This window comes from Oncorhynchus clarkii, chromosome 16 (assembly GCF_045791955.1).
Source record: "Oncorhynchus clarkii lewisi isolate Uvic-CL-2024 chromosome 16, UVic_Ocla_1.0, whole genome shotgun sequence".
NCBI lineage: Eukaryota > Metazoa > Chordata > Actinopteri > Salmoniformes > Salmonidae > Oncorhynchus > Oncorhynchus clarkii.
The window spans coordinates 22,355,000-22,380,637 of record NC_092162.1 but is presented as its reverse complement, the minus strand read 5'-3'; the positions used below and the strand labels follow the sequence as shown (position 1 = coordinate 22,380,637).

General features: G+C 42.8%; 1 protein-coding gene across 3 annotated transcripts in view; it reads left to right on the top strand.

Annotated features, from left to right (window-relative positions):
- Nucleotides 1-25,638, top strand: part of LOC139368201 (disintegrin and metalloproteinase domain-containing protein 11-like) — a 53,057-nt gene that overhangs the window by 7,672 nt on the left and 19,747 nt on the right. For all 3 annotated transcript variants that reach the window (XM_071106846.1, XM_071106845.1, XM_071106844.1), the window contains exons 3-13: nt 5,552-5,628; nt 6,194-6,260; nt 10,291-10,373; nt 10,504-10,567; nt 13,287-13,353; nt 13,813-13,946; nt 18,707-18,781; nt 23,189-23,260; nt 23,885-24,051; nt 25,108-25,192; nt 25,384-25,474. In XM_071106846.1, the coding sequence (XP_070962947.1) occupies nt 5,552-5,628; nt 6,194-6,260; nt 10,291-10,373; nt 10,504-10,567; nt 13,287-13,353; nt 13,813-13,946; nt 18,707-18,781; nt 23,189-23,260; nt 23,885-24,051; nt 25,108-25,192; nt 25,384-25,474 (982 nt within the window). The remainder of the gene's footprint in view (nt 1-5,551; nt 5,629-6,193; nt 6,261-10,290; nt 10,374-10,503; nt 10,568-13,286; nt 13,354-13,812; nt 13,947-18,706; nt 18,782-23,188; nt 23,261-23,884; nt 24,052-25,107; nt 25,193-25,383; nt 25,475-25,638) is intronic.

Here is a 25,638-nt window from a genome sequence, read left to right as displayed (position 1 = left end):
AGCGCTTTATGGTTTTTGCGACTGCATTTGAAGAAACTTCTTGACATTTTCCGGACTGACTGACCTTCATGTCTTGATGTAATGATGGACTGTTTATTTGAGCTGTTCTTGCCAGAATATGGACTTGGTATTTTACCAAATAGGGCTAGCTTCTGTATACCATCCCTACCTTGTCACAACACAACTGATTGGCTCAAAAGCATTAAGAAGGAAAGAAATTCCACAAATTAACAAAGCACACCTGTTAATTGAAATGCATTCCAGGTGACTACCTCATGAAGCTGGTTGAGAGAATGCCAAGAGTGTGCAAAGCTGTCATTGAGGCAAAGGGTGGCTACTTTGAAGAATCGCAAATATAAAATATACTTTTGGTTTGTTTAACACTTTTTTTTTTTACTACATGATTCCATATGTGTTATTTCATAGTTTTGATGTCTTCACTTCTATTCTACAATGTAGAAAATAGTTAAAAAATAAAGAAAACCCCTTGATGAGTAGGTGTGTCCAAACGTTTGACTGATACTGTATATAATTGCCCATAATTGTGCCCTGACTGTCCAAAACTGACTAGAGCTGAGCTGACATTGACCCCAACTGCCCCAGCCTGCTTGGTCAAAAGGTCATAGCTGTTGTCACCACCAATCATTAAAGGAAATTAAATGACCTTTTTCCCAGGAGGGAGTTCACTGTCAGTCATTTCAATTCTAGTCAGTTTTGGACATCGATAGCTAGTACCCCTGTCCTCCACACACACTCTTTCCATGGTGCTGATTCATCTGACCCCACCTGATACCCCATGGCAGCCACCCGTGGGGCTCCCTCCCTCTCCCGCCTGTCTGCGCCCCTATCACCTTTCTACACCTTTACCTGGTCTCTCCCATTACCCGCTCTATCAATACTATCTGCCAATCATTCAGCGAGGCAGGAAGATTCACCGTTTTGAGGCAACCTTGAGTGCCCTCCACCACCGGGCTGCCCAGCGCTCGTGTGTAACCCAGACGACCTTCCTGAAACTCTGCCTTTGCAGTGTTTCTGTATGAGGCCCTCTTTTACCTCGGTCAAATTGCTGAGCTACGACCCCCCCCTCCCCCTTTCCATGTAATCATTTTCAATATTATCTAGTAGGAAAAACTGATCCTAGATAAGTACTCCCTACTCCAAATCACTTTATAATTATACTAAAGTCTGCTTGCCCTAAAGCTGGTACAGTATTTCGGATAACTTATGCCCATTCCCTAGAAGTTAATGGCAAATAGGAATGATAATTGAGTAACAGGCTCAATGGTTAAAAAATAATAATAATAATCTCCTCCTACCGTTTAATTCCTTAGCTAGATAAATAGCAACTGTCTTTTTAACTTTTTACAGAGAAGACCGTTAAGGTCAGATACAGTACAGCAAAACGACTCGCTGGAGTTATTAGACAGAAAGTCTTTGTGTCAGCACCTCTGCAGCCATTAATATTCAGGTAGCAAGGCTCTCGACTAAGTGGACTGTCACAAACTGGGTTGAGATACAAGCCCGTCTTGATTAGGCTGTCTAGGTTTGGCAGTGCCCCACTGCCGCTGTAAATTGAACTTATTTCTAACGCCTCCTATTTCTAACGCTTTCCACCAGGTAGGCACACACACTCAAACACACACTCTCACCAGCAGCAGCCTCCCGCACAGTATGTCCTTAGCCCCAGCCACCGAGGTGGAGTAAGGGGCTCACTGCAAGACCAGGGGTTGCCAACCGGTTGATCGCAAGCTACCAGTAGCTCGCAGCCCACCTATGAGTAGCTTGCCAAACAATTCTTAATTAAAGAACATGCCAACATGCCAAGTGTTGCATCGCAAACTGTCATAAATACATCTCACAAGTATCCGACAACGCATATCTGATCAACGCAACATTGACATTATCCCACCCATAGTAAGCCACTATTTGCTTAAAAACAAAATATCTGCCAGTTCATTTCCAGCAATATTTCCCCGGTCTTTCTGTGTGGTGCGCGCGTTTGTTTATCACTCCGTGTGTAGCCAGCCAGTTGATGTGATAACGGTCTCGTGGGTTGACAGAAATACTTTCCCCAAAATCTTCTCAATTAAATGTTAACTGCAAAAAAGGCTTGTCTGGCAGAAGTATATCATGAATATCATTTGTACTTATATTAGTTATTTTCAAAGTTTGCCATGAAATGAGCAGCAGCAGTAAAGAACCATCGCTAGACCGGAACATAAGATTGCACGTTCCTCGCTCGCTAGATGCGCAATTAAAGGGCCAGATGTGCAATTGAAGGGGAATTACTCTCAAAATCAACATTTTGTTCGTTTTTCCACAAAACAAAAACCATAAGGTCTTCTGATGTAATTTAAGCATTGACATAGACTCAGAACATCCAATTTCATTGTTTCTCAATGAACAATTGTAAATAAACCTAAAACCCGAGAAAATATAATTGGGGAATATATAAAACAGAATTTGGGAGAAAAAAAATCACAGTTTTTATATGGCCCCACTTAGTTGTCTATTAACTATTTTTTTAACCAGGTATATTGACAGAAAGCATAGTGCACTACTTTCTCTTGTACACTAAGGACCCGGGGAAGAATTGCAGGGGAGATGAGAATAATGTGTCTATCTGAAAGCAAGAAAAAAATGAGTAGCTCCCGACATGTTTTATATTTTTTTTAAAGTAGCTCTCATGCTAGAAAAGGATTGGAGACACCTGGGCTAGACAGTGGTATTGGGTATTGATAGGTAAAGCTGTTTTTCTCTCACTACCTGGAACAGGGTTGGGAGTTGGGACATCAATCTTTATCTGACAGTGTTATTGTGGCTTTGATGGTACTCTGTCCTTCTATTCCTTTTTATTTTTTTGCTCTCTGTCCATCTTTCTCACTGTGTTGCACTCTTTCTTTCTCTTCCTTTCTTTTGCGCTCTCTCGCTTTCTCTCAACCCTCCACAGAGGTACATTTTTGCCAAAACTATAAGGTATTGAATAATTTGTTGAAGACAATGAATGACTTGTGGCATGACAGATTCTGCATCTTGTCATCTAATGGAATGTGAATGAGTGATGATTTTTCAGAAACTATTCACACTGCTTGACATTTTCTACATTTTTTGTTTGTTACAGCCTGGATAAAACATTTATTAAATTGTTATTTTTTTTGTCACTGGCCTACACATAATGTCAGTGGAATGATGTTTTTCGAAATTTTTACAAATTAATAAAAAATGAAAAGCTGAAATGTCTTGAGTCCAATAAGTATTCAACCACTTTTATATGGTATGCCTAAATACGTTTGTGAGTAAAACATTTGCTTAACAAGTCACTTAATAAGTTGCATGGACTCACTGTGTGCAATAATAGTGTTTTAATGTGATTTTTGAATGATTAGCACATCTCGGTACCCCACACATACAATTATCTGTAAGAGCCTTCAGTCGACAGTGAATTTCAAACACAGATTCAACCACAAAGACCAGGAAGGTGTTCCAGTTCCTCGCAAAGACTGATACCTAGTGGTAAGAAATTGCAGACATTGAATATCCCTTTGAGCATGTTGAAGTTATTAACTACACTTTGGATGGTTTATCAATACACCCAGTCACTACAAAGATACAGGCGTCCTTCCTAACTCGGTTGCCAGAGAGGAAGGACACCGCTCAGGGATTTCACCGTGAGGCCAATGGTGACTTTAAAACAGTTACAGAGTTTAATGGCTGTGATATGAGAACTGAGGATGGATCAACAACATTGTACCTACTCCACAATACTATTCTAATTGACAGAGTGAAAAGAAGGAAGCCAGTACAGAATACAAATATTCCAAAACATGCATTCTGTTTGCAACAAGGCGCTAAAGTAATACTGCCAAAAATGTGGCAAAGCAATTCACTTTTTGTCCTGAATACAAAGTGTTATGTTTGAAGCAAATCCAATACAGCACATTGCTGAGTACCACTCTCAATATTTTCAAGCATGGTGGTGGCTGCATCATGTTGTGTTTATGCTTGTAATCGTTAAAGACTCTGGAGTTTTTTCAGGGGGGAAAAAAGCAAAAAGAATGGAAGCAGGCAAAATCCTAGAGGAATACTTGGTTCAATCTGCTTTCCACCAGACACTGGGAGATTAATTCACTGTTCAGCAGGACAGTAACCTGAAACACAAGGACAAATCTACACTGGAGTTGCTTACCAAGAGGACAGTGAATGTTCCTGAGTGGCTGAGTTACAGTTTTGACTTAAATCTGCTTGAAAATCTATGGCAAGACCTGAAAATGGTTGTCGAACAATGATCAACCAAATTGACAGAGCTTGAAGAATTTTAAAAAGAGTAATGGGAAAATGTTGCACAATCCAGGTGTGGAAAGCACTTAGAGGCTTACCCAGACTCAGCTGTAATCGCTGCCAAAGGTGATTCTAACATGCATTGCCTCATGGGGTTGAATATTTATGTAAACAAGATATGTTAGTGTTTTATTTATTTTTACACATTAGCATTTTTCTTCCACTTTGACATTAGAGTTTTTTGTGTAGATTCTTGTAAAAAAAAGTACAATTAAATCAATTTTAACCCCACTTTGTAACACAGCAAAATTTGGAAAAAGTCAAGGGGTGTGAATACTTTCTGAAGGCACTGTACCTTTTAATAACCTTGGCCAGTCTTGCCTCAGTCCTGTCCTTACACCCTGAGTGTACCTGCATTTTCTCCAGTGGTGTAAAGTACTTAAGTAAAAATACTTAAGTATTTACTTATATTACTTAAGTACTACTTAAGTTTTTGGAGGCATCTGTACTTTATTATTTATGTTTGCCAACTTTTTTACTTCACTACATTCCTAAATAATGTACTTTTTACTCCATTCATTTTCCCTGACACCCAAAAATACTCATTACATTTTGACAAGAAAATGGTCCAATTGACGCACTTATCAAGAGGTCATCCCTACGGTCTCTGATTTGGCAGACTCACTAAACACAAATGCTTTGCCTGCAAATTATGTTGGAGTGTGCCCCTGGCTATCGGTAATAAAAAATCTATTAAAAAATGGTGGTGTCTGGTTTGTATATTTGAGCAATTCCATTTACTTTTCATACTTAAGTATATTTAAAACCAAATACTTTTACTCAAGTGTAGTATTTTACTGGATGACTTTTACTTGAGTCATTTTCTATTTAGGTGTCTTTACTTTTACTCAAGTATGACAATTGAGTACTTTTTCCACCACTGATTTTCTCTCCCTATTGTGCTTTTTCTCTCTCTCACTCACTCACTCACTCACTCACTCACTCACTCACTCACTCACTCACTCACACACACACACACACACACACACACACACACACACACACACACACACACACACACACACACACACACACACACACACACACACACACACACACACACACACACACACACACACACACACACATACATACATACATACATACATACATACATACATACATACATACATACATACATACATACATACATACATACATACATACACACTCACACACCTCTCTAACTTTTCTCCCTCCCTCTCTCTCTCAGCCTGTCCATCTAGCCCAGAGCAGTTTCCTGGTGGAAGCCTTTGGCAAGTCTTTCATCCTGGACTTGGAGCTGAACCAGTGAGTTGACACACTGCTCTGACCATCACTAGCATTCTATACAATACAGGATTGTGTTCAATTCAGCTTTCCATTCCGGACATTTTTCATTCAATTAATGAATAAAAACAATGTCGCCTCTGTGGATTTGGCTGAATAAAAAAAAAAAAAGGAATTTACCCCAGCCCCGTTACAATCCATCTAGGGTTTCTTCACTAGAATGGAATGTCTAAAACATTGTAGATGGTAACATTTGAGGCTCATAGACTAAAGCTAAATCATGGCATATACTCTCCTCCTCCTCCTCACCAACACATTGGACACATTATTCTAATGGATTGTGGTCATGTAGCGCTCCTCACTAGCTCTCAAAGCGTCTTCACATGGCGTAGAGATAACTGGGCCCATCCTTCCACCACCCCCTTTCTACTCAATGCCTCCATCAATCCAATTGGAATTGTATAGTGCTTTTAACAAATGTGTTTTGTATGCGCTTGTCTCTTGTAATGATTATGCCTGTATGGGAAATGCCATTGCTCGCTCTCTCTCTCTCTCTCTCTCTCCCTCTCTCATTTTCCCCCCCCAGCAATCTCCTGTCTTCGGATTATGTGGAGCGGCACTTTGACGACGAAGGGAGGCCGTCTCAAAACATGGTAGAACTTGTTTTCGTCCATCCGTTCATCCACTAGGGTGTAGACATGAAGGTTGGCTGATGAGTGTCTAGTATGACCATCAAACGCACACCTAAAGCATTCAAAGATGACTTAATAGTGGCTTATAAGTGTGCTATAACACAACACAGCAAAGATTATGACGCAGGACTAATGATGTGCTGCTCGTTGGCATAGACTTTATAAATGCGTCACACTGATTGTCATTATAATGCTCTATGACCCTTGAGTAGAAAGTGCAATTATGAAGCATTATGTCACTGTACATCATAAGTGATTATGATTATACTTGTAATGCATTACGACTATTGGTATATGGAATTATGAGCCTATACCAGTCTTTATGTGTGTCTATAACTATGCTTATATGTATTATTACGCCTGTGTGTGTGTGTGTGTGTGTGTGTCAGAGGACTTCTTTGGAGGACTGAGAGGTGTCTTGTTCCTGCAGACATGAATAGCTAGTACTGCGGTGCGGAAGTTGAATGAAATTGGAGAGATGCAATTACGCCGGTCGTTTTGCAAGGTCACTGTCTAACCCCTTTTAAGGTGCCCTAGATGGACTTAACCGAGAAATTATTTGCGGCTAGATAGTGCAACGTCATGTACTTGTTTAGTTCTTATTTGGTCTAATCTTAATTTCTCCGTTTGTCCTGTCGTTTTGTCCTTGAGTGTGATGGTAAATAAAAACAGTTTGAGAAACACTTGAGTAGCTTTCTGCCATCTTGAAATTGGCACTTTCCCCTCCTATTTTGGCCACCTCTCTCCCTTAGTTGAGACTTGGTAGCAGTATTTGATAGGGCTGTAACAAAACAGGGCTGTTTTATTCTAGTTTGTCAGTACCAATTAGCATCCTTCATTCTCATTGGCTGTGTCCTTGGATAGGTGTGGCATCTCATTCAACTCCTCCCTTAATGGGGTGTCCCCTCCTCTCTTCTGTTCACGAACAAACAAGCTGTTCTGCAAAGTCAGCAGTGCTGCTGAGTTGCCCTTCATTCAGATATTAGCTACATTTCCACCTTGTTGATCATGCAATGGCAAGTGCATCGCAGGCTCTAGAACAAGAAGTTCCAGGCTGTATCACAACCGGCCGTGATTGGGAGTCCCATAGGGCAGCGCACATTTTGCCCAGTGTCGTTAGGGTTTGGCCGAGGTAGTCGGTCATTGTAAATAAGAATTTGTTCTTAACTGACTTGCCTAGTTAAATAATAAATAAACAAAAACTATTAAATGAGTGAGTGTGTGCATTTCTACTGAGCGTGTCCTCCGCAGAGTCGCCCTCTCCTCAGGGTTCCAGACTGTGACCTTTTAGTTCCATTTTGCGACTATTTGACTTGGCTGTGCGGGTAAACATTTTAGCTGGTTGTATCGGTGCGAGCTGCACCTTCTACATGGTCACCTCACTCAAACCTTCCATTTTTGGGGCTGCTAAAACCATGATTTGGTCAAACAGTAAAATGCGTTATCCTCATGATTCCTGTATTTTACGTGTCTGCCCTGCTGCTGTGCCTGTTTCGGTGGGCTTGCTGATGTGCCTGTTTCGGTGGGCCTGCTGATGTGCCTGTTTCGGTGGGCCTGCTGATGTGCCTGTTTCGGTGGGCCTGCTGATGTGCCTGTTTCGGTGGACCTGCTGATGTGATTAGCGAGCCACTCGCCTCTCCGGGAGAAAGAAATGCGTTTTGATTGTAAAACATTTCAAAATGCAATTGCATTTTACCTACAAACAATTCCATGTTTGTAGGTAAAATATGTATTTCTCAATATTGAGCTCAGTAGCAACTATTTTACAAACAAGATATTTGATATGGCTTTGAGATACATTTCCATTTTTTATTAGGACATTTACTCTTAGATTTGTACATGGCTACTAGCAGTGGGTATTATATTTAGAGTTGGCGATCAAGACGATGTGTGTTGAGTTTTTCTCTTCCTCAAGTGGTGAATTAGCCCCAAATGAATTAGCCTATGATATAAGTGTACAAGAAAATTTGAAATAACATTCTGAAGCCTTATTTTCGACAGTAAAATATAACAACAATGGCCTACTTGTCAAACCAACATTCATGACAATCACTGGATTAGGTTGCACATCAAAGTATTGAATCATGTGGAAATATGCATTCCTGCATGTTAGACGAAACAGATTATTTCTTGAATAGCATCTCAGTAGTCCATTATACCTGAATGACTTGAATGATCCCCCCCCTTCATCCTGCCTCTCCTTTGAAAGTGTGTGTGTGCGTGCGTATGCGTGGATGTGTCCAGCCTCTCCTCCTCTGGAAGGACACTCAATCCACCTCGTTCACTAATGGCCGCGGTAGAGTGTGAGCCAATCTGATTTCCTCCACTTACCCTTGTAATCCTGCCCTTTTATTTATTTATTTATTTATTTTATTTATTTATTTGTTTATTTATCTCAGTCCCGTGCTAAGTGCTCTGACTGGGCTTCCTTTCTAATTGGTATTGAATGGCCCCAGGGTCTCACCCACTAAAGACACAGGAGAAATTAAGCTAACGCTAAGCTAGAGTTTATTATGGCTAGCTCATGCTAAACCGCTACCAATGATACTTTTAACTAAGCCAAGATGGGACATATGGTCCTTTTTACAGTGGAAACCATAGAAGCACAGTTGGCAGGACAAGGAACAACATGGGCAGAGCCAAGCAAGAGCTAACGTGATCCTATTTGTGCATTTTATCATGTATTTGCTCATTCCTGTCAGTGAACGCCTACTCTCTGAAGTGCGCATGTGCAAGCCAAGAACTCTAACTTCCATTGCAATACCTCTGAACAAAGCCCGTTTTTAAAAACTTTTAAAGGGTAAAATCTGCAAAACATATTGCTCTCTGTTCATAACCGGTTTTAGTTTTGGGAACAGAACTGTATTAAGATCAAAAGTTTCATCTGTGAGAAAATGTGAGGAATGTTGGCTCAGTTCCATCTTGCGCCATCTTCTGCCTGCGCACGCACACACGCAGAACCTCATATCATCACCATATTTGGTGGTGAGTGGAAGCCCCCACTGAATGCTTCAGGTTTTTACTGCTTGCACGCTAAACCGCTACAGGAGAGAAATTAAGCAAAGCTAAGGTTCATTATGGCTAGCTCGCACGCTAAGCCACGACAAGAGATAAATTAAGCTAAGCTAAGGTTCATTATGGCTAGCTCGCACGCTAAGCCACGACAAGAGATAAATTAAGCTAAGCTAAGGTTCATTATGGCTAGCTCGCACGCTAAGCCACGACAAGAGATAAATTAAGCTAAGCTACACTAAGGGTCATTATGGCAAGCTCATATAAAATCCTGCCTTCATTCTGGAAAAATAACTGGACGGTTGCATGTTGCTGGAAAGGGATCGACCATGTTGCTTGTGTGTTTCAGACCAGTGCAGGTTAAGGAAAGAGCAGAGGAGAGGAGGCCGCTGTAGTCTATTGAGACGGCGTTGGTCTGTCTGGTTGGTTGGATACAGTTGGAGTAAAGTTTGACCAAGCGGGGAAAAAACACTAGCCCCGGGTTGTTGCTTGAACGGTCTAAATAGTTATAGTTCGCTTCACTTGAATGCAGCTTTTCTTCTGTTGTTTAGCGTGTGAGACGACAGTGGGCTCAGATGACAGTGGTGCATAACTTATTGGTGTTCATTACACTGACTGAGTGACACGCAGTCTAATACACACACACACCACACACACACACACACACACACACACACACTGATTCTCAACCACACCTGTCTGGTGATGAAATATAGTCTCTGCTGTCCTTCACGCATCATTAGCCACTAGGTGTAGGTTCTCTCCTCTGATTTATAGTAGTTACTGATACAGCTTTGTTGACCAAGCAGCTCATTCAGACCCACTCTTGGGGGGTGTTGCTTCACATTTAATCAGTGGTGTTGATTGCATTTTCGTCATTGGTTAGCTCACTCTATTTCATCGACTTGTGCCTTTGTTTCTTTAACTTGGGAGGGCAAAGTAGAATTAATGCTGAGTGAATGGTTGTGTGTGTTTACAGGGAGGGGAACACTGTTATTACCACGGGCGACTGAGGGGGGTACCAGGCTCGTGGGTTGCTCTCTCTACCTGCCATGGATTACGGTGAGTCGAGGCTATACCCACCCTCTGCCCATTCCATGCCTCACTGTTTTGTCTCTATCTGCAAACCCTACCAGAGTTCCCATTTTGTTACTACAAACTCTACTCTTGCTTTCTCTCTCTCTCTCTCCAGTGGGATGTTTTCCGATGGGAACTTCTCCTATGGGATCGAGCCTGTTCTCAATACCGGTGGGGAGGTGAGTATGAATAAGGGAAGAGGATGGAGGGGTGGGATACCCTTAGATGAAAAATGGGGAGCTGCCGGTGGATTCGTCTCGGAAGTGTCTCCAGCCCACTGCTCAGTAGAGTGACCGCGTGTTCTTTCTCTCTCTCTCTCTCTCTCTCTCTCTCTCTCTCTTTCAACTCTCTTCCCTCTCTGTTGTTGACCTCTTTCTCTCTCTCTCCCTCTCTCACTCACTGGCAGCACAGACAGCAATACTCCATCTGTGCTGTGCATTGCCAAAAGTATTGCATTGATACACAGTCCCATGGTGTGTGTGTGAGAGCGAGAGAGAACTAATTAACTATACTAAGACTGGAATTCAATAAAATGCACCATAGCAACGTTTGTGCAGGTGTCGTCCTTTACAAGCTACTGCCTGCACGCGCACGTCTTATTCTGAAACCTGGAAGCCTATAGTAAGTTTGCAAGTGCTCGTGGACTTTTCAACTACCCCCCCCCCCCCAAAAGAACGTTCTGATTATGTTTGTCCATGGGGGAAAAAACGAGTTGCTGTGTAAAAGCGAAGGACACAATGTGGGCTTGATGGAATTGACAGCTGAATCTATTTGTCTTATTCTTTTCTCTCTTCCCGTGTATCTCCAAGACCATTCGGTGTGGACTCGCTGGCGGTCTTTGAATCTATGGCTTTAACCTCTGTCCCGTCTGTCTCCTTCTATTCAGGATGAACTATAACCCCCTGTTTGCCATTCAAGCCAAAGCCCTTGTGTACAGTGCCTTGCGAAAGTATTCGGCCCCCCTTGAACTTTGCGACCTTTTGCCACATTTCAGGCTTCAAACATAAAGATATAAAACTGTATTTTTTTTGTGAAGAATCAACAACAAGTGGGACACAATCATGAAGTGGAATGACATTTATTGGATATTTCAAACTTTTTTAACAAATCAAAAACTGAAAAATTGGGCGTTTGAAGCCTGAAATGTGGCAAAAGGTCGCAAAGTTCAAGGGGGCCGAATACTTTCGCAAGGCACTGTATATACCCATACAGTATACGGTTCTGGTCCCAGCCATTACGAAACCCCACAGAGGACACCATCCTTGATGTCTGTAGACAAATAAGCCATACACTTGGCTCTAACATGATTATGCACTGTGTGTGTATAGTTCATCCCAGAGCCATTTAGTTCAAACGTGAGTAGTGGGGGAAAATACGTTCACTCCCAGCCTTGGATGTTAGGGGCAAGCAGCACCAGTATAGGATGATATAATATGTCAACCGACGTGATATTAGGGCTTTGTCCCAGACTCCACAACATTGTGGACCTCTCCTTTTGAGAGATCCGTTTCGGCTGCGAAACAGAGTGGGAGGAGAGCGGAAAAGTGAGTGTGGAAGAAAAGGAGAGAAAAGCGAGGGGGAGGATAGAAGAGGCTGAAGGCTATTCCATTAGGACGACAGGCAATCGAGGTACGGTACACAGCTCCATTACATGGACTGGAACGATAGATCGATGTGGCCTCTCCCTCCTGAATATCAGATGGCCCCCCACCCCCCCACCCCTTTTCCCCAGATGGGTCATTTTCATGAAGTATTCAGCTCCTCTGCTCAAGTTAGACTCTCCATGCAGCCATGAAATGCTCGATGATGCCATCCTGAAAGCCCAGCAATGGATCAATTATGCATTATGGCGCTTTGCTCTCTTTATTACGTATGCGCTATGTGACCGAAAGTATGTGGACACCTGCTTGTCGACCGTCTCATTCTGAAATCATGGGCATTAATATGGAGTTGGTCCCCCGTTTGCTGCTATATCAGCCTCCACTCTTCTGGGAAGGCTTTCCACCAGACATTGCTGCGGGGACTTCCATTCAGCCACAAGAGCATTAAGTAAGGTCTGATGTTGGGCGATGAGGCCTGGCTCGCAGTCGGCGTTCCAATTCATCCCAAAGTTGTTCGATGGGGTTGAGGTCAGGGCCAGTCAAGTTCTTCCACACTGATCTCGACAAACCATTTCTGTATGGACCTCGCTTGGTGCACGGGGGCTTTGTCATGCTGAAACAAGAAAGGGACTTCCCTAAACTGTTACCACAAAGTTGGAAGCACAGAATCTCTAGCATGACATTGTATGCTGTAGCATTAAGATTTCCCTTCACTGGAACTAAGGGGCCTAGCCCAAACCATGAAAATCAGCCCCAGACCATTATTCCTCCTCCACCAAACTTTAGAGTTGGCACTATGCATTGGGTCAGGTAGCGTTCTCCTGGCATCTGCCAAACCCAGATTCGTCTCTCGGACTGCCAGATGGTGAAGCGTGAGAGAAGGCTTTTCCGCTGCTCCAGAGTCCAACGGCGACGAGCTTTACACCAATCCAACCGACACTTAACATTGCACATGGTGATCTTAGGCTTGCGTCCGCTTGCTCGGACATGGAAACCCATTTCATGAAGCGCCCGACGAACAATTCTTGTGCTGACGTTGCTTCCAGAGGCAGTTTGGAACTCGGTAGCGAGTGTCGTAACTGAAGACAGACTATATGTACGGGCCTCGGCACTCGGCGGTCTCGAGTGCTGGACAGGGTGGCAAAAAGAGAGGGGGGGGGGGTGATCAGTCAATAACAGTTATAGCACTTAACCATTGTCAACCAATATGTCATAAGAATGGTGGGTACTAACCTTTTCTGTATTCACAACTGTAATTGGTTCTAACTCTGTTGTGGCTCTGTGTGTACTACTGTAGAAGCAGAATGATCACGTGGTGTATCGAATGGCTGACCTGGACCTGCTACTGTCACTACAATGTCCAGGTAAAAACCTTTAGCTGACCTTTAATAACCCATCTCTCCTCTGTGTCCGTCATCCCCTACCTTTTGCCTGTGTCTTTTTGGGAGTGCATCTCAATAGTCTAAATTTGAGTTTTCTCCTCGCCGCCTCCTTTCCTCTTGTCTCCAGTTCTAAAGCCTTAAAATACTCTGTTTTTTCCCGTCTGTGTTAGTTTTTGCTCTGCCATAAGCTCCCCTGCTTCGCTCACCTTTCCACCCGGCCTCTCTCCACCACACTGTCTGCAGGATATTGATTTCCTCTGTGGATCATTTGACAAAAATGGACATGGCTTCATTGAGAGAAGGGACTGGTGGGTGTGCACTGCTCATATCACCTCTTCTCCCTCCTACCCTGTTCTCTCTCTCCTCTCATCCTCTTCTCTCTCCCCTTCCGCACTCCTACCCATTTTCCCCCTCCCTTTCTCTTTTTCCCCTCCTTCACAGGTTGCTCATTGAACAGCAGTGACACTGAAGGGAACTCTGTAAATGACAGTGACCCTGCTGGTGATGATGGTATCTTGTCGGAGCCGGAGGAGCCCGTCTTCACAAAGGAAGGGTTGAGCCGTTCAAAGAGACAGGTGAGGAACTGATGTCCTGATAAGCTGGCACATACATACACTCATGCATGTGCGAACACATATATATACACACACACACCTGTAAACACCCACGGTTGCCACACACACACAAAGCTACAGTGTTGCCAAATACACACTGCTTGCAGAGACACTAACTAAAACGGAGAACAAGCCAATAATGTAACGCGACACAATGACACAACACAGTCAATGTTTTACAATGCAACACATTTAATCTCACACGGAACACAATCAATTTATTATCTTTATGTGCTCACAAATATCCCTTGCGTATTGGCTGATGTGTAGCAAGAGTAGAATGCCCGAGTAACCAGAGCCAGCCACCGTTATATCACTTTCAGACACAGCGATTTAATAGCAGATGAATCGAGGCTGAAATCAAAGTGTGGCTGCCCTTCTCAAGGACAAGAACTTGTGCTATAGAGTTTCATCTGCAGTAGCTGCAGTACATTCCAGTATGTTTAGTAAAGGTATGTGTTCTCAACTGAGGTGAATACGGTTGCATCTGAAATGGTACTTTATTCCATATGCAGTGACCAGGGCCCGGTTTCCGAAAAGAATGTTAAGGCTTGGTCCATCTTTAGAAACTTCGTAGGAGCATGGTTAAATCCCGAGACCATCTTGTTAACGCTGAACTTGAAAACACTCATCATCTAACGCCTGCCTCAGACCACTCGCAAGAACAGCTAAGTGCGTCGTCAGATGCTGTTTTTTTTTTCTCCCCCTCCCGCGTCACTTCACACCGGGGAGATCGCTTGGATTGTCGGTCTCTCTGTGACCGCCGACGGCTTCAGAACGACGCTGACTACAAAATACAACGTTGCCATTGTCTTTGCAGTTGACGTATAAAAAGATGCTCCCAATGAAAACCACGATGACTGCAATGAAGTATACATGCGGTAGGCTATAGGCCTATTTCAATCATATTGAAATACATGTCATGTCATTTGCATCTTATTTTGTACGTAATGTTTCTGCAACCGTATCTAATGGCAGAAAAGAGCTTCTGGATATCAGGACAGCGATCACTCACCTCGGATTAGACAAAGAGCTTCTGGATATCAGGACAGAGATCACTCACCTCGGATTAGACAAAGAGCTTCTGGATATCAGGACAGAGATCACTCACCTTGGATTAGACAAAGAGCTTCTGGATATCAGGACAGCGATCACTCACCTCGGATTAGACAAAGAGCTTCTGGATATCAGGACAGCGATCACTCACCTTGGATTAGACAAAGAGCTTCTGGATATCAGGACAGCGATCACTCACCTCGGATTAGACAAAGAGCTTCTGGATATCAGGACAGAGATCACTCACCTCGGATTAGACAAAGAGCTTCTGGATATCAGGACAGAGATCACTCACCTCGGATTAGACAAAGAGCTTCTGGATATCAGGACAGCGATCACTCATCTCGGATTAGACAAAATATTTTTTCAACAACAAACAACAGCATGATATTCTCCAAACACCCGGCAGGGCCGACATCCCAAATATTCGCAAGAGGAAGCGACGCAGGTACAGAGGACGACGAGCCGGATTCCTCGTCAGGACCCGCAGAAGGCGAGTAGGAAAGCTGTCGTTACCGGCAATATTACTCGCCAACGTGCAATCATTGGACAATAAATTAGACGAGGTACGATCACGAATATCCTACCAATGGGACATCAAAAACTGTAATATCCTATGTTTCACTGAATCGTGGCTGAATGACAGCATGGATATTCAGCTAGCGGGATATACGCTGCACCGGCAGGATAGAACAGCACAGTAAGATGAGGGGGGGGCGGTCTGTGCATATTTGTAAACAACAGCTGGTGCACGAAATCTGAGGAAGTCTCTAGATTTTGCTCGCTTGAAGTAGAGTATATTGTGATAAATTGCAGTCCACACTACTTGCCTAGAGAGTTCTCAGCTATACTTTCCGTGGCTGTTTATTTACCACCACAAACAGATGCTGGCACTAAGACCACACTCAGTCAGCTGTATAAGGAAATAAGCAAACAGGAAACCACTCACCCAGAGGCGGCGCTCCTAGTGGCCGGAGACTTTAATGCAGGGAAACTTAAATCAGTTCCACCAAATCTCTATCAACATGTTAAATGTGCAACCAGAGGGAAAAAAAATTCTAGATCACCTGTACTCCACACACAGAGACGCGTACAAAGCTCTCCCTCGCCCTCCATTTGGTAAATCCGACCCCAACTATATCCTCCTGATTCCTGCTTACAGGCAAAAATTAAAGCAGGAAGCAACAGTGACTCGGTCTATAAAAAAGTGGTCAGATGAAGCAGATGCTAAACTACAGGACTGTTTTGCTATCACAGACTGGAACATGTTCTGGGATTCTTCCGATGCCCAGTGACACGAGCCTACCAGACAAGCTAAATCACTTCTATGCTCGCTTCGAGGCAAGCAACACTGAGGCATGCATGAGAGCATCAGCTGTTCCGGACGACTGTGTGATCACGCTCTCCGTAGCCGACGTGAGTAAGACCTTTAAACAGGTCAACATACACAAGGCTATGGGGCCAGACTGATTACCAGGACGTGTGCTCCGGGCATGTGCTGACCAACTGGCAGGTGTCTTCACTGACATTTTCAACATGTCCCTGATTGAGTCTGTAATACCAACATGTTTCAAGCAGACCACCATAGTCCCTGTGCCCAAGAACACAAAGGCAACCTGCCTAAATGACTACAGACCCGTAGCACTCACGTCCGTAGCCATGAAGTGCTTTGAAAGGCTGGTAATGGTTCAAACCAACACCATTATCCCAGAAACCCTAGACCCACTCCAATTTGCATACCGCTCTATTGCACTCCACACTGCCCTTTCCCACCTGGACAAAAGGAATACCTACGTGAGAATGCTGTTCATTGACTACAGCTCAGCGTTCAACACCATAGTACCCTCAAAGCTCATCACTAAGCTAAGGAACCTGGGACTGAACACCTCCCTCTGCAACTGGATCCTGGACTTCCTGACGGTCCGCCCCCAGGTGGTGAGGGTAGGTAGCAACACATCTGCCACGTTGATCCTCAACACTGGAGATCCCCAGGGGTGCGTGCTCAGTCCCCTCCTGTACTCCCTGTTCGCCCACGACTGTATGGCCAGGCACGACTTCAACACCATCATTAAGTTTGCAGACGATACAACAGTGGTAGGCCTGATCACCGACAACGACGAGACAGCCTATAGGGAGGAGGTCAGAGACCTGGCCGGGTGGTGCCAGAATAACGACCTATCCCTCAATGTAACCAAGACTAAGGAGATGATTGTGGACTACAGGAAAAGGAGCACCGAGCACGCCCCCATTCTCATCGACCGGGCTGTAGTGGAGCAGGTTGAGAGCTTCAAGTTCCTTGGTGTCCACATCAACAACAAACTAGAATGGTCCAAACACACCAAGACAGTCGTGACGAGGGCACGACAAAGCCTATTCCCCCTCAGGAAACGAAAAAGATTTGGCATGGGTCCTGAGATCCTCAAAAGGTTCTACAGCTGCAACATCGAGAGCATCCTGACCGGTTGCATCACTGCCTGGTACGGCAATTGCTCAGCCTCCGACCGCAATGCACTTCATAGGGTAGTGTGTACGGCCCAGTACATCACTGGGGCAAAGCTCCCAGCCATCCAGGACCTCTACACCAGGCGATGTCAGAGGAAGGCCCTAAAAATTGTCAAAGACCCCAGCCACCCCAGTCATCGACTGTTCTCTCTACTACCACATGGCAAGTCGTACCGGAGTGCCAAGTCTAGGACAAAAAGGCTTCTCAACAGTTTACACCCCCAAGCCATAAGAACCCTGGGTAACCAAACGGTTACCCAGACTATTTGCATTGTGTGCCCCCCCTATTTTATGCTGCTGCTACTCTCTGTTTATCATATATGCATAGTCACTTTTAACTATACATTCATGTACATACTACCTCAATTGGCCCGACCGACCAGTGCTCCCGCACATTGGCTTAGCGGGCTATCTGCATTGTGTCCCGCCACCTACCACCCGCCAACCCCTCTTTTTACGCTACTGCTACTCTATGTTCATCATATATGCATAGTCACTTTAACTATACCTACATGTACATACTACCTCAATAAGCCTGACTAACCGGTGTCTGTATATAGCCTTGCTACTGTTATTTTCAAACGTCTTTTTACTGTTGTTTTATTTCTTTCCCTACCTACACACACACACCTTTTTATTCACACTATTGGTGAGAGCCTGTAAGTAAGCATTTCACTGTAAGGTCTACTACACCTGTTGTATTCGGCGCACGTGACAAGTAAACTTTGATTTGATTGGTTCTATTTAGCTACTTTGGAGGCTGCTGTCTGTAATGTGTCTCAATATATTTCATGACGTGTAGTCTAACATGTGCGCAATGATGTCCCAAATTGTTGGTAATCTGTTGTTGTTGTTGGTATCTCTCTAGAAGCTGAACTTTCGTCAGTGTTGGGAAATAATTATCGTGGTAAGGTACGTTTTGAATGGATAAAGCTGATCCAAGAGCAGCGCTTCCCTTTCTTTCGATCACTTGAAGACGGTTCTCTCTGCGTTGCGTTTTACATCTTCGGCCGTTGTAGGAAAGATGCTTCGTTAAAACACTCATGTGCCTAAGTTCTATCGCTATTGGGAAACTGGGCCCTAGGGCCCATAGGGTGCCATTTAAGTTGTACCAGACTGAAGTGAAGCAGCACTTTCTCTTCCCCCCCCCCCCCCCCCCACAGGTCAGACGAGGTCAACGCACAGTCCAGACTGAGACCAAGTACATCGAGCTGATGGTGGTGAACGATCATGACCTGGTACGTTCACGTCGACATACAGTGCCTTTGGAAAGTATTCAGACCCCTTGACTTTTTCCACATTTTGTTACATTACAGCCTTATGGATAAAAAAAAAAGAAATCCTCATCAATCTACACACAATACCCCATAATGACAAAGCAATAACAGGTTTTTAGAAATGTTAGCAAATGTATTAAAAGTAAAAAACAGAAATACCTCATTTACATAAGTATTCAGACCCTTTGCTATGAGACTCGAAATTGAGCTCCGGTGCATCCCGTTTCCATTGATCATCCTTGATGTTTCTACAAGTTGATTGGAGTCCACCTGTGGTAAATTCAATTGACAGATCTGGGTAAGGGTACCAAAACATTTCTGCAGCATTGAAGGTCCCCAAGAACACAGTGGCGTCCATCATTCTTAAATGGAAGAAGTTTGGAACCACCAAGACTCTTCCTAGAGCTGTCCACCCAGCCAAACTGAGCAATCAATGTCCTTGAATGGCCCAGCCAGAGCCCGGACTTGAATCCGATCGAAAATCTCTGGAGTGACCTGAAAATAGCTGTGCAGTGACGCACCCCTCCAACATGACAGAGCTTGAGAGGATCTGCAGAGAAGAATGGGAGGAACTCCCCAAATACAGGTGTGCCAAGCTAATAGCGTCATACCCAAGAAGACTCGAGGCTGTAATCGCTGCCAAAGGTGCTTCAAAAAGTACTGAGTAAAGGGTTCGAATACTTATGTAAATGTGATACTTCTGGGTTTTTTTTTATTATACATTTGCATAAATCTAAAAAACAGATGTTTTGTTATTATATGGTATTGTATGTAGATTGATGAAGGTGGGGAAAAAACTATTTAATACATTTTAGAATAAGGCTGTAATGTAACAAAATATGAAAAAAGGGTCTGAATACTTTCAGAATGAACGGTGGGCTAGGCATAAAGAGTACCTTCAGAATGTTTTCACACCAGACTGAATTTAAAATGGATCAAATTGAGATTGTTTCACTGATCTACAAACAATACCCCATAATGTTAAAGTGAAAATATGTTGTTTTTTTAAAGCTGAAATGTTTTGAGTTAATAAGTATTCAACCCCTTTCTTATGGCAATTCTAAATAAGATAAGAAGTAAAAATGTGCTGAAAAGTCACAGAATAACTTGCACAGACTCACTCGTGTACAATAATAGTGTTTAACATTTATTTTTTGATAGGTGGGTAAAAAAACAAAAAAACAGACATTGAATATCACTTTGAGCATGGTGAAGTTATTAATTACACTTTGGAAGGTGTATCAATACACCCAGTCACTACAAAGATACAGGCGTCCTTTCTAACTCAGTTGCCGGAGAGGAAAGAAACCGCTCAGGGATTTCACCATGAGGCCAATGGTGACTTTAAAACTGTTACAGACTTTAATGGCTGTGATGGGAGGAAACTGAAGATGGATCAACTTTGTAGTTACTTCACAGTACTATCCTAAGTGACATAGTAAAAAGAAGGAAGCCTGTACAGAATAAAAATATTCCAAAACATGCATTCTGTTTGCAACAAGGCACTAAAGTAATACTGCAAAAACAAAATGTTCAAAGCAGTTCACTTTTTGGCCTGAATACAAAGTGTTATAGTTTTGTCAAATCCAATATAACACATTACTGAGTACCACTCTCCATATTTTCAAGCATAGTGATGGCTGCATCATGTTATGGGGATGCTAATCATTAAGGACTGGGGCGTTTTTTCAGGATTTAAAAAAATTAACGGATTGGAGCTAAGCACAGGAAAAATCTGAGAGGAAAACCTAGTTGTCTGCTTTTCACCAAACACTGGGAGAATAATTCACATTTTCAGCAGGACAGAAAACCTAAAACACAAGACCAAATCTACACTGGAGTTGCTTACCAAGAAGACAGTGAATGTTTCTGAGTGGCCTGGTTACAGTTTTGACTAAAATTTGCTTTAAAATCTATGGCAAAACCCGAAAATGCTTGTCTAGTAATGATCAACAACTAATTTGACAGAGCTTGAAAAATGTTGAAAAGAGTAATGGGCAAATGTTGCACAATCCATGTGTGGAAATCTCTTAGAGACTTACCCAGAAAGACTGTAATTGCTGCCAACTAACTCGGGGTGTTTTATTTTCCATACATTTTTACAAATGTTAGTATGTTTCTTCCACTTTGACACAGTATTGTGTGTGTTTATTATTGACAAAAAAAAATGACAATGAAATCAATTTTAATCCCACTTTGCAACACAGCAAAATGTGGAAAAAGTCGAGGGGGATGTGAATACTTTCTGAAGGCAATGTACATCATTCTATTTTTATTGGAAATCGAAAAGTTAATCGAATGGCCACAACTTACTCGGTTCATGTTGTCAGAGAGTGCACTGACATGCCCTACATCAGTGATCATCAGCTCCTGGAGAGCAGCACGACCGCATTTTTTTTTTATCACACCTGATTCAACTAATGATGATCTGAATCAGGTGTGTCACTGTTGAGCAAAAAACTTATAGCGGCTATTGTTAGAGAATTTCCAGCCATCTGGTGATTTTCACTACCTATACGGTTCTCTATTTGAAGTAGAAAGAAGAATCAATATAAATTAAAAATTAGACATGTTAGCACAATGAAGGCTGAGCCCATGTGAGTGTACAAAGCTGGATCGACGTCGAGTTAGCCATTAGACATGTAAAAAACAGAACGTAAGCAGAATCCATGTGGATGAGGTAAGGTAGACCAACAAGACATGACTGGTCTGGGCCAAAGCTGATCTTCTGAAGGCTACTGGACATGCTCATGGGTTCATCGTACGTAGACAACAACAGGAACATTAGCTAATCAGTTATAGGCACTATTAGACCTGCAGTAGGAGTGTGCATGTCTGTGTGTCACGCCACCAATATAATCTACAGTTGAAGTCGGAAGTTTACATACACTTAGGTTGGAGTCATTAAAACTTGTTTTTCAACCACTCCACACATTTCTTGTTAACAAACTATAGTTTTGGCAAGTCAGTTAGGATATCTACGTTGTGCATGACACAAGTCATTTTTCCAACAATTGTTTACAGACAGATTATTTCCCTTATAATTCACTGTATCACAATTCCAGTGGGTTAGAAGTTTACATACACTAAGTTGACTGTGCCTGTAAACAGCTTGGAAAATTATGTCATGGCATTAGAAGCTTCTGATAGGCTAATTGACATTATTTGAGTCAATTGGAGGTGTACTTGTGTATGCATTTCAAGGCCTACCTTCAAACTCAGTGCCTCTTTGCTTGACATCATGGGAAAATCAAAAGAAATCAGCCAAGACCTCAGAAAAATTATTGTAGCCCTCCCAAGTCTGGTTCATCCTTGGGAGCAATTTCCAAACGCCTGAAGGCACCACGTTCATCTGTACAAACAATAGTACACAAGTATAAACACCATGGGACCACACAGCCTTCATACCGCTCAGGAAGGACACGCGTTCTGTCTCCTAGAGATGAACGTACTTTGGTGCGAAAAGTGCAAATCAATCCCAGAACAACAGCAAAGGACCTTGTGAAGATACTAGCGGAAACAGGTACAAAAGTATCTATATCCACAGTAAAACGAGTCCTATATCGACATAACCTGAAAGGCCGCTCAGCAAGGAAGAAGCCACTGCTCCAAAGCCGCCATAAAAAAAGCTAGCCTACGGTTTGCAACTGCACATGGAGACAGAGATTGTACTTTTTAGAGGAATGTCCACTGGTCTGATGAAACAAAAATAGAACTGTTTGGCCATAATGACCATCATTATGTTTGGAGGAAAAGGGGGAGGCTTGCAAGCCGAAGAACACCATCCCAACTGTGAAGCACGGGGGTGGCAGCATCATGTTGTAGATGGCATCATGAGGCAGGAAAATTATGTGGATATATTGAAGCAACATCTCAAGACATCAGTCAGGAAGTTAAAGCTTGGTCGCAAATGAATAAATGCATTTGGCTAAGGTGTATGTAAACTTCCGACTTCAACTGTATGCCCTAATGTCTGTGCCAATAAGAAAGGACGCAAGATTATGGTGGCCAAGGCTAGAAGGTATCAATCACTTACATAGAAGTGGGGTGACTATGTTATGTAAGGGTAAGACTGTATTAAAGCAAAGTACTAAGAATGGAGAGTCAGTTCTTCCATGGAGTTGCTCGGCTTTTCTACTTTTTGTAATAAACTCTATTTGAATTCACAAGCTCTGGTATCTGAGAAATATTTGATTCAATATTTCCACAACACTATCCAAGAGCAGGAATAAGGATCACTGTCCTACGTAATTAAATATTTGAGGTTTTGGTTGTTTATTTATTGTAATTGGTCAATATGGATATCTCTGTTTCTCTCCTCCCCACCCACCCTCTGCTCTTGGTCCTTCCCTCTGCCCTGTGCTGTAGTTTGTGCAGCTGCGTCGGTCGTCGTCGCAGACGAGGAACTTTGCCAAAGCGGTCGTCAATATGGCAGACGCGGTGAGAGCCGTCTGCCTCTGCACACATGCAGACACACACACTAGAGGTTGACATTACCTCGCGTTCATGCAGGCTCTGCAGGACTTCCTCAGGAATGGGAATGAAATCCTAATGTCAAGTTTGGGACAGGATCAACAGTCCTCACAGGAACGGGCAGTACAGGAATAATTTTAAACATACTTTTTTTTAGGAGGACATGTCAGGGTTATAGAATTGTTGTTGGATCAGGACAGTCCAGGAAAAAAATGGCACTCCCGTGTCAACTGCTAACACACACACACACACACACACACTCCATATCCACTTTTCCATTGTTATGTTTCCTTGTTACTGTCCGTATTGATCGTCAGGTTTATATCAGTTATGTTGATCATCTATCTAATATACATCATAATCAGTTAAAATTGCGTAGTTGTGAAATTTCTTTCAAATTAACTACTGTTCATTACATCATAGTGTTAGTGAAGTAAATCATGTGTAGTAATCTCTCGTGGCAGCCTTAACATTCAAATGTTGACCAAAACCGAGTAGCTGATTTAGTTCTGGGTGCCAAGATTACATGAATAGTTGTTCTGGCAATGGTTGACTTAGTTGCTCATTGTCATCGTGACTCTTTGACCTCAGATCTACAAGGACCAGCTCAACACGCGGATCGTGCTGGTCGCCATGGAGACGTGGTCATCCCAGAACATGGTGTCTGTGGGCAACGACCCCTTGCTGACCCTGAGGGACTTTATGAAGTACAGGAAGGAGAGCATCAAAGAGCGCAGCGATGCCACACACCTCTTCTCGTGGGTTCTCCCCTCATAACACTTGAACCCATACAGACACAATATAATACACACAATAGTCATATTACCGGAATACCAATGTCCATTCTAGACTTCTATTTCATTCGGTGCTTGATTGATACTGCCTGACGTAAGTGGACAGGGGGAATGTCCAAAGCAACTGTTATAAGCATGTTATTCAGTGGTGTAAAGTACTTAAGTAAAAATACTTTTAAGTACTACTCAAGTAGTGTTTTGGGGTATCTGTACTTTACTTTACTTTACTATTTATATTTTTGACAACTTTTACTTTTATTCCTGAAGAAAATAATGTACTTTTTACTCCTTACATTTTCCCTGACACACAAAAAGTATTGATTACATTTAACAGGACATAATTATGGCACCTATCAATATAACGCTTTGTCATCCCTACTGCCTCTGATCTGGTGGACTCACAAAACACAACTACTGCGTTTGTAAATTATGCCGGAGTGTTGGAGTGTGCCCCTTTCTGTCCGTAATGAAAAATAACTTGAAAATAGTGCCGTCTGGTTTGCTTAATATAAGGAATTTGATGTATAGCATTTACCTTTACTTTGTACTCTTTCTCAAGTATGACAATTTAGTACTTTTTCTACCACTGTACTTAAAGACATTTTAAACCAGATACTTTTACTCAAGTAGTATTTTACTGGGTAACATTTACTTGAGTCATCATCTGTTAAGGCATCTTTACTTCTACTCAAGTATGACAATTGAGTACTTTTTCCACCACTGATGTTATTAGACCCGTCTTAGTACACGTGACATGTACACCTACCTATACAGTATCCCCTGCACATTGTAAATATGGTATTGGGACTGATCCTGTATATAGATTGTTACTTACGTTCTTCTTATTTGTTATTTTTTATTTCTTGTGTGTTTTTGTTCTACCTTATGTTATTTTTAGTACTACATTGCTAATCATTACTGCGTTGTTGGGTTTAGAGCTGGCAAAGGCATTTCACTGTTCTTGTGCACCGTACATTAAAACTTGATGATAGCTCCTGTTAATCCCTGTGTGTCCTGTAGGGGGAGGACCTTCCAGAGCAGCCGCAGTGGCACAGCCTACATTGGGGGTATCTGTTCCCTCACGCGGGGAGGAGGAGTCAACGAGGTCAGGCCTTTTTTGTTTTTACAGTCATTGACTCACCCAACTCCACAAAAGAAGCCTATTAGGGCAGGGCTATTCCAATTCGGAGTACAAGACTCCTGAGGCGTAGCTGAGTGAAACCGCCTGTTTGGAAGAAGCTAAATATACTGCTTGTGTGTGCGTTTTCTCACTTGTCTTGCATGTGTGTGTTTTAGTACGGCAACGTGGGTCCCATGGCCATCACGTTGTGTCAGAGCCTGGGGCAGAACATTGGCATGATGTGGAACAAGGAGCGCCCTACGGCTGGTAAGACCTGTATTCATCCACTTCAATAACTTCTGTACACACTGTCGCAGAAAATAGGACGCAACTCAACCTGGCGCAATGTAAACAGCATAGCAGCTTCTTTTCAAATTCAATCAAATGTTAGTTATTAAGCCATTTTTTAACATCAACAGTTGTCACAATGT